We start from the raw sequence: 8,668 nt of genomic DNA on the forward strand, positions 1-8,668 counted from the left end.
TGCACATTATCGCTGGCCAATCAGAGCAACGCGGAAGGGCATGTTGGTTGCCGAAAGTATTCACGCGTCCGGGTTCCCGTTTTGCGCTCTGATTGGCCACTGACCTACGCTAGTACGCCCCCATCTCTATGAGCATAGCAGGACGCTAGTGGACTAGTCGCTAAAATATATATCGTTTTATATATAATTGTACCAACACAGATATTAGGCAGTACACACATTGTCCTGCAATACATGTACAGTGAATGCACAGCTACATTCGCCATATTCTATCGCTGCTCCGGTCTACAGTGAAATGCAATATTATTATTATTATTATTATTATTGTAAAGATTATCATTACAATGGCAGCCGCCTGGAGAGGCAATGTTACAAGTGTACGAGGGTTGTGTGCAAAGAGCACAGCCTCTCAATTTGCACAACGTGCACAAAATAATAATAATTGTAATGATAATCTTTACAATAATAATAATAATATTGCATTTCACTGTAGACTGCAGCAGCGATAGAAATATATGGTAAATGTAGCTGTGCATTCACTGTACATGTATTGCAGGACAATGTGTGTACTGCCTAATATCTGTGTTGGTACAATTATATATAAAACTATATATATTTTAGCGACTAGCCCACTAGCGTCCTGCTATGCTCATAGCGAGGGGGGCGTACTAGCGTAGGTGAGTGGCCAATCAGAGCGCAAAACGGGAACCCGGAAACACAAACACGTTGGTAAAAGCATAGACGCAATTGGGCCGCGTCTATACTTTTACCAACGGATTTCCAGTTCCGCGTTGAATGAATGAATGAATGAAAACTTTATTTAACAGATTGCAGAATGGGTACAATACAGTACGGCTCAATACACACATTTGTTAAGGGGATGCAGACCAGAGAAAGACGTTTGTCTTGTTTACATCAGGGTCCCCCATTTTCAATTCATAGCGACATTTATGACATACACAACATACATGACATTTATGGCATAGGGACATACATGAAATACAGGTATTTAGTACCGTTACATTTGTGACATATACGATATGCAAATATACAGTACTGTTACCCATAGATTCTGACAGAGTGATGGGGAGGGGACTGTACACATTAGGAGGGGGTGGGTGGGTGGGAGAGAAATATACATATGGTTACAATTACATAGCCTACTGAAAGCTTTGCTCCACTAGTCTGTCAAACAATTTCTTTTGTGTGACTGGTACACACATTTACCTGCCAGAGTGGCAGGTAGCCTTCTGAAATCTAGTCGCCAAATGGAAGATTTACCTGCCATTGGCAGGTGTTAATTCTCAGCCCTGCTTATGATGTAGCCTACAGCACACCAGATAAATGTACTAAAATGTACCTCTGCTTCTGCTTGGCTGAATACTGTGAATAGCAGTGATCCTCCATCTTCCAGCACGAGGGTGGGTGGACGTAGGACGTGTAAAAGCGTGTGTCCAGCTTCCTTGAAACGAAGGAAGGATTCAAGGATGAGACATGTTGAGGACCAACACAGGTGATTCAAATGAATTCATTAATTGTACTGCCCATGAAATTGGCATTCATAGTCCTCTAGACTAGACTGTAGAGTCTAGACTAGGCCTACAGATGAAAAAACCCATGAATACAGAGGTGCTTCACACTACTGACCGACTCAGCTGAGAGCGTCGTTTCTTGACTCAGCTGAGAGTGTCGTTTCTTGTTGTGATCGTGTCATCATATAAAAAAAAAATCAAGCTACAATATTATAAATCCTGTCAGGAATTGTGCCTCAAAGCATGAATGAACCGGCATTTCTAAGCACTTTAAACTTACCGCACTTAGTTTATCGCACACAAAGTCATAGGCGGAAACAGCTGTTTACCGCGGAGTTGGGCGTGCAGAACTGGCGTAGGGAATTTACCGGGGAGGGGGGGGGGTAGTGTCAGTATAGAAAATTAACAAATGGGCCGCTGCCCCTGCTTTATGGGCTGGTCGTTGACCAAACTTTATTTTTTATAAAACAAATTATATCAGTCCCAAGGTGCGTCGGCCCACCATGCAGGAAAATGCCCGGTATGCGATTACCAGTCCAGCCGTGGGTACTACTATCAAACCAGATAACAGCAAATGACCAATGGAGTCCTCTCAAAGAATGTACAGTATAGTCATACTACCCCATCTAGTGGCCAGGTTACTCACTATTAAAACCGATGGGGGTGTGGGGGGGGGGGACTAACCTGTGGCGATGACATTATGGTTCAAACTGAGAACAAATAGAGGTTTTGCTGTGATGTTCTCATTTGAGCCTGATAAACCTCACATGGCCCTGCTGTGAAAAAGTGGCTACGGTATGTTACCCTGAGACATTGCACATGGTCCAGCTGGGCCTGGCTGAACCACAGCACAGAGGAGGGACGGGTGAGCTTTGTGATTAGCAGAGACACTTGTCACTCATGTGACACTTCAGCCCCTATGGTGCTGAGCTGTAATAATATTTAACCTCATGCGACCTGAGCATAGTGGTGACAGAATGACCTACTCCTTACAACATTTGGGGGAAAAAAGAAAAAAGAACAAAAGAAAATAAACAAACACATACATATATAATCCAATAAATAAATACTTCTGATCAAGATTTCAGTGTACAAAATACAGTGCTGGGGAGGCCAACTGTGAATTTTAACCTCCTTGGATTCCCTTTGAGAGCCAAAGCTGAACAGTGAATTATTATTATTATTATTAATATTATTATTAATTATGATCATACTCTAAAAGGGCAGGAAAACACGTGTGTTGTGTTTATAGATATTTATAAATATGTATAATTTGATCATATATTCTATATTCTATTCTTGGTCAGGAGCCACAGAAGAGCCACAGGTGTTGATATTTGGGTCTGAGTCTTGATTTTTAAGTCCTTTGTAAAAGGAGAAAGGTAAGAATCAAAGAGATTAAAGCTAGAGGGAGCACTCCCTATCGACACAGTACAGACAAGGTGCTCGCACTGCTGCCTCTCCATCAGAGGCAAGTTCAGAAAACTCCACATATTCCTACCCAGAAGACACCAATGCTTCTCCCTCAACTGGGACAGCAAACGTATTCATTCAGCAACAAAACGAAAACAAAAACACCTAGTCTAACCATGGCCTGAGATTCAGTGGTGGTTGTTGGATCACCGGATTTTCCACAGGCATTACTGCCACTTAGTGGAAAGAGGGAATGGGATCTGAGCTCATTAAGGAATAAATTGGAGCCTCTAGGTGGCAGTATACACATGAGAACAGTCAATGTTGCAGAAGAAGATCATCTGACCCACATGGCGTGGGCCATTGAGGAGGGTCAAATCGAGGAGACAAATTAGTCACTTGACACATACACAGTTACAATTTGCCCCCATTTCCATAACTTCTGTCCCCCCATTTCCATAACTTCTGTCCCCCCACACTACCAGTGCAATCTGAGCATGCTCCATACCCACTATCTCCCATTGGATGTCTCACTGGTGACTTGACCTTTTACATTTATTAGTCATTAGGAACAGGATTTCTCAGAAATACACACTCTATGCATCCTAATAGAGAAGGTGGGGAGTAAGTAAGTAAGTAAGTAAGTAAGTAAGTATTTATAAAGCACCTTTCATACATGTCATGTAGCTCAAAGTGCTGTACACAATTATAGGCATATATAACGATAAAAGCAATAAAGTCATAGTGATCAGTTAAGATCAATGTTAAAAAAAAAATAATAATAATAATAATAATAATAGTAACGTAAAAATGAAAATAACGTAAAAACAGTCATTTGCTTACCAGTTTGGGAGAACAGGTCCGCACAAACATTTCCGCTCAGTGGCAACCGGAAATGCACTAAACCAATGCACTTGTATGGTAGGTAGCAATGTTTAGGTCTTATAATGCTAGTGTAGTTACGTTTTTATCAGTGGTCATAGTTGGGTCCATAGTGCTTTACCAAGTCCCACGGATCCATCAGTGGCCGTGTATTGTGTGCGTATGTACCCGTTCGCTCATGTGGTCAGTGGCCAGAGTTGGGTCCACAGGACTTATCCAAGTCCCATGGACCCATCAGTGGCCGCGTCTTGTGGTAGAAAGAAAGAAAAATAATAACGCATAAAGAAAACAGTCTAAAGTTTGAAGGGGAGGACATCCTATTCACAAAGTGTTGAGAGTGCTGATTCAGAGTCTGCTTCGGTCTGTTAGATATAGTAAGATAATAAAGACAAGTGGTCCCAGTCACTGGTCCCAGATCAGCACTCCTACTCTGGCTGTGAACATCGGCCCAGGTAAGGCACAGCTGGTTCTAATCAGCTTAATGGGGTGTGTATTTCAGCGCTGTCCTCTTCAAATAATCAATTAACTCAATTTGTGTAACGCGTAACAGTAACTATCGCTCTTGTCAAGTACAGGTTAGACCGAGAAAAGCCTGTAATGCTTAATAAACACATACAGGCCAATAATGCCAGCCCGGTCATATACAGACATGTACACCCCCACCCCTTTCGCTCTTCTCTCTGTCACACGGTCGCCCTGGCCCAATATAAACTGCATGTTTCTTGGCTGGATGACAGATTGTAATGGGGAGGAGTCGGATAGAGTAGTTCAGCTCAGGACAGACTGAAGGACAAACGAGCAATAGAGTGAGAGGAGTAAAGGTGTTTTAAGGACAATAGTGTATATTGACAACTGTCAGGATAACATACAGTAAGTATTCATGTTATTTACTTGTATTTATGAAGACGAGGAGCACTGCATGTGTTTTGATACACAACACAGGTAGGCCTTGCTTTACCCTGCATGGTTTGTATGCCTACTTCCTCCTTATCCACTTTAGATTTTTATAATTCTCAATTAAAGGATGTATTACTTATTAGAAGGATATGATTTAGAGATCTATAGACAATGGACATGCTTATAAAATGCTTTCTCTTTAACTGGCTTGTTCAAAACTTTGTCTGGTTCAGCCTATTATGCAGTGTTGGGGAAACTACCACTACTTCACAGTGAATAATAATTAAACTAAATCTTAACTACTCTCAACCATGGCTTGTCCAACTAAAACTACTTTAGTTCAACTACATCCAAACTACATGGTGGAAAATTATCACAACCCAAGTCTGGAATGTCATATTTACATGGAGTAACAACAACTGAACTAATTAAGGAAAGGACTTGAAGCAGTTGCTCAGGTGGAATCAGGAAAATGCTAAATATGTAGTTTGTAATTAACTACCTAAATCACATGACCCAAAACTACCACCCAACTCCTGCAAATCGTAGTTAAACTAGTAATTGAACTACATGTAGTTAATAACTACTCCCCTGTCTGTGTCGTTGAGATAGTAGTATGCACCGTTGACCATATTCACATGGTGGCCATTTTGCTCTTATGGCATATTCAGGTTGGGATTCCTTCCTTCCCACCCAAAGGAATCCCAACCTGAGCATGAAGAGATAAAACATCAGGAGGATGAGACCATGCTGCCGGTGCAGTGGCACAGAAATGCAGCCGTCTGGTGAACTAATCTCCATAGCAACCAGTATTGCTGCGCACCTGTTGCACCTTGAGGCAGGTTACAGCATCACATCTGCTCTGGCTTGTAACATCTTGCTGCCACTCTCTATATGGCCTATAGCATGGTACATTACATATACAGTATATCCCTTCAGCCAGTTGATCTCTAGTTCCAAAAACGTAAAACTATTCACAAGTCATTATCTTAGCCAATATCAGCAGATCTGACTAGGGGTAAACAACTGGTCTATTAGGCTTACAGTACCTATGGAGTGAGATCTGGACCACCTAGAAACCCTTCAAAGAAGGAAAAAGCTGCACCTGTTGGCTCATCTGTAAATGACAGGAAGATATTTCAAACTGTTATAGGCAACTTAGGTGGTTACAAATATAATGCAATGCACGTTAACGGTTAATGAAAGGTCAATGTAAAACATGGAAGTAAAAGCTATTTTAATTCTTGCAGGTTTATACCCGGGTAAGATGGCTGCCATACGGTTCAATCCCAAAATGGCATTTCATTATGACGTGTCACCTCTAATAGTTTAGCTCTATGCTTTGGCACACCCTTGACATGTAAATAAGGTACTGTAGAAGTGTACCTGCCTGGTAGTATTCCTGGTTTTAAATAAGTTATATGTTTACATCATATATACCACATAGGATCTGAGTTTAAATGATAAAATATACAGATGTGAACACTTGTCCTTCAGACACAAAAGCCTGTAGTAGCTAACTTTTCACTGACCACCACCAACAAAATAAAAGGATGGGGTTTTCAAAGACTAGCTAGACGTCCACACTGGATGTTTTTTCGTCTCTTTCCTCGTGACATTTGATCTTCACGAAGATATTCATAGTATTCCATCACAAACAAATGGCAGGTGATTTATCATTAAATCAAATGACAATCGTGGCTGAACGAGCTGTGACATTTGCGCCATATTGTATGAGAACGCATCATGAGAATACTATTAATAGAAGTACACGCACGCATACCTGATCTAGAACCCGCCCCCAACCCTTAGTGCAGTTGTTTCAATGCTCTCTCTCTCTCTCTCTCTCTAGACATGTTTATTTCTCGAGCTTCCATGGCTACACGCCGGGTACTTGCTGCTGCATCACATGAAAGCCACGGGGGAGGAGGTCAGTGTCTTCATGTCTTCCCATCATGTATAACCTACTTGACTACCTGACTGCCTCCTACCTCCTACCTGACTGCCTCCTACCTCCTACAGTGTTCACCACGGTGGTGTAGTGGTTAACACTGTCGCCTCACACATGGGATGGGATGGGAAGTGCTACCTGACTGCTACCTGACTGCCTCCTACTTGACTACCTCCTACCTGACTGCCTACTACCTGACTACCTCCATGTTGAGATTGTATACCTGACAGGCTTAACAGGTGTGTGTAGGAGGTTGACACATTTGCGTGATGTTGGTGCTCTGTCATAGGCTACCATTCTGTTTTAAATTATAATGTTCCTGCAGTAATTTGAATGACTGGCAATGCATTCGGGTCCACAAAAAGAAACTTAGATCCCATGATGGTAGGTTCAGTGCCCTTTGTTTCAGTCTTAGTCCATTATTCTCATAGTGCAGTTATTTAGGCTCCATTGGTACTTTGTTTACTTCCTTCAGTAAGTAGAAAGGAACTAAACTCAAATTTCCTTTTACCATATCAGTGTGGGGTATAATCATACATTCATGACGAGTTTGATCTGCAGATGGAAGATGCACTATTTGGTGTTTTACATTGTAAATATAGATCTATATAGATCTATATCTCTATCTATTAGTCCTTGTATCAAGAGCTCAAGTCAATCAACTACTGGATCACTGATTGGGGCTTCAATGCAATGCAGATGGGGAGGTCCCAGCTACAATCGGAGTTTGTAACATTAATCATCGATCAAAAGGTTAAATGAAATATTTGGGGAGAGAGGAGCAACTCAAGTGTCGTCATGTCTCCACAGCAAGGACCTGGAAGATCCTGTCGTTTATTTTGGCGCTTCCAGCTGTTGCCGTCTGCATGGCCAACGTCTACCTGAAGATGCAACACCACAGTCATGAACAACCAGAGTTTATCAAATACTCACACCTGCAATTCCGCACCAAGGTGAGAGTATGTTGCCATACTGGGATGTAAAAACGTAATAATAAACTTTTTGTATAGCACCTTCATACTAGAATTGCAGCCCAAACTATTGGCTTATTTTCAAATATTGGCTGAATTTACAATGCTATATGGTCCTTTACTTGACGTTGTGTTCGTATTACCCTGACTCCACACATTGGTTAACCTGATGTTGTGTTTTATGAGGTATCCTTTTGTTTTCATGTGATGTCATAATTGACCTTCTGCAGCTGCCATTTTGTGTCCAGTGTAACGACATTTGGGACACAAGATGGTGCTCATAAACTCTCTTACTAACGAGTCATTTTCTCTCAACAGAGATTTCCCTGGGGAGATGGAAACCATTCTCTCTTCCATAACCCCCATTACAACGCTCTACCGGGCGGCTATGAGAGCACCCAGGAGGACCACTGAGGGGCTTCACAGCAACGACCGCTACATGGCTCAACTGCTCTGACCCAGGGTCCACGCAGCACCGTGCAGTGCACCTAGACGGATGTGAATAAAAACATGTTCTCCTGCATTATGACTTCAATTGTTTATTAAACTCTTTCGATTTGTGTAATAGTATAGGCTACTCCAGATCACACATGATGCATACCTAAAAGGAAAGAAAACAAGGAACCAAGGGATGCTTGAACATATTTATTCAGGAGCATAGATTTAATAGGACAAGTGAAATTTGGCTAATATATCTCTATCCACACTATCCCAATCTCAGCAACTCCTTATCTCTATATGTACAAGATACACAACATGGCACCTACACTAACCCTGATACTCTAAATTAATGACATTTATCAAATGCATTGACCGTATTCACACGGTGGCCATTGTGCTCTAATAAATGGTGCATTTATATAACCCTTATCCAAAGCGCTTTACAATTTTGTTCCTCACATTCCCACACCGATGGCGGAGGCAACCATGCACGGTGCCAACATGCTCATCAGTAGCAATTGGGGGTTAAGTGTCTTGGTCAAGGACACTTCGACGCGCTGCCCGGGAGGAGCGGGAATCAA

The 8,668-nt window shown here is 41.9% G+C and overlaps 1 protein-coding gene across 1 annotated transcript; it reads left to right on the plus strand.

Moving 5' to 3' along the window:
- The first annotated feature begins 4,570 nt into the window (after positions 1 to 4,570).
- cox6a2 (cytochrome c oxidase subunit 6A2) lies at positions 4,571 to 8,236 on the plus strand. The gene is made up of 4 exons (XM_084330005.1): positions 4,571 to 4,697; positions 6,577 to 6,654; positions 7,486 to 7,628; positions 7,965 to 8,236. Exons 2-4 carry the CDS (start codon positions 6,579 to 6,581, stop codon positions 8,058 to 8,060), a joined length of 315 nt encoding a protein of 104 aa, XP_084186131.1. The 5' UTR covers positions 4,571 to 4,697; positions 6,577 to 6,578; the 3' UTR covers positions 8,061 to 8,236.
- Positions 8,237 to 8,668: the final 432 nt, after the last annotated feature.

This window comes from Notolepis coatsorum (assembly GCF_963971535.1).
Source record: "Notolepis coatsorum genome assembly, chromosome: 14".
In the NCBI taxonomy this organism is placed as follows: Eukaryota; Metazoa; Chordata; class Actinopteri; order Aulopiformes; family Paralepididae; genus Notolepis; species Notolepis coatsorum.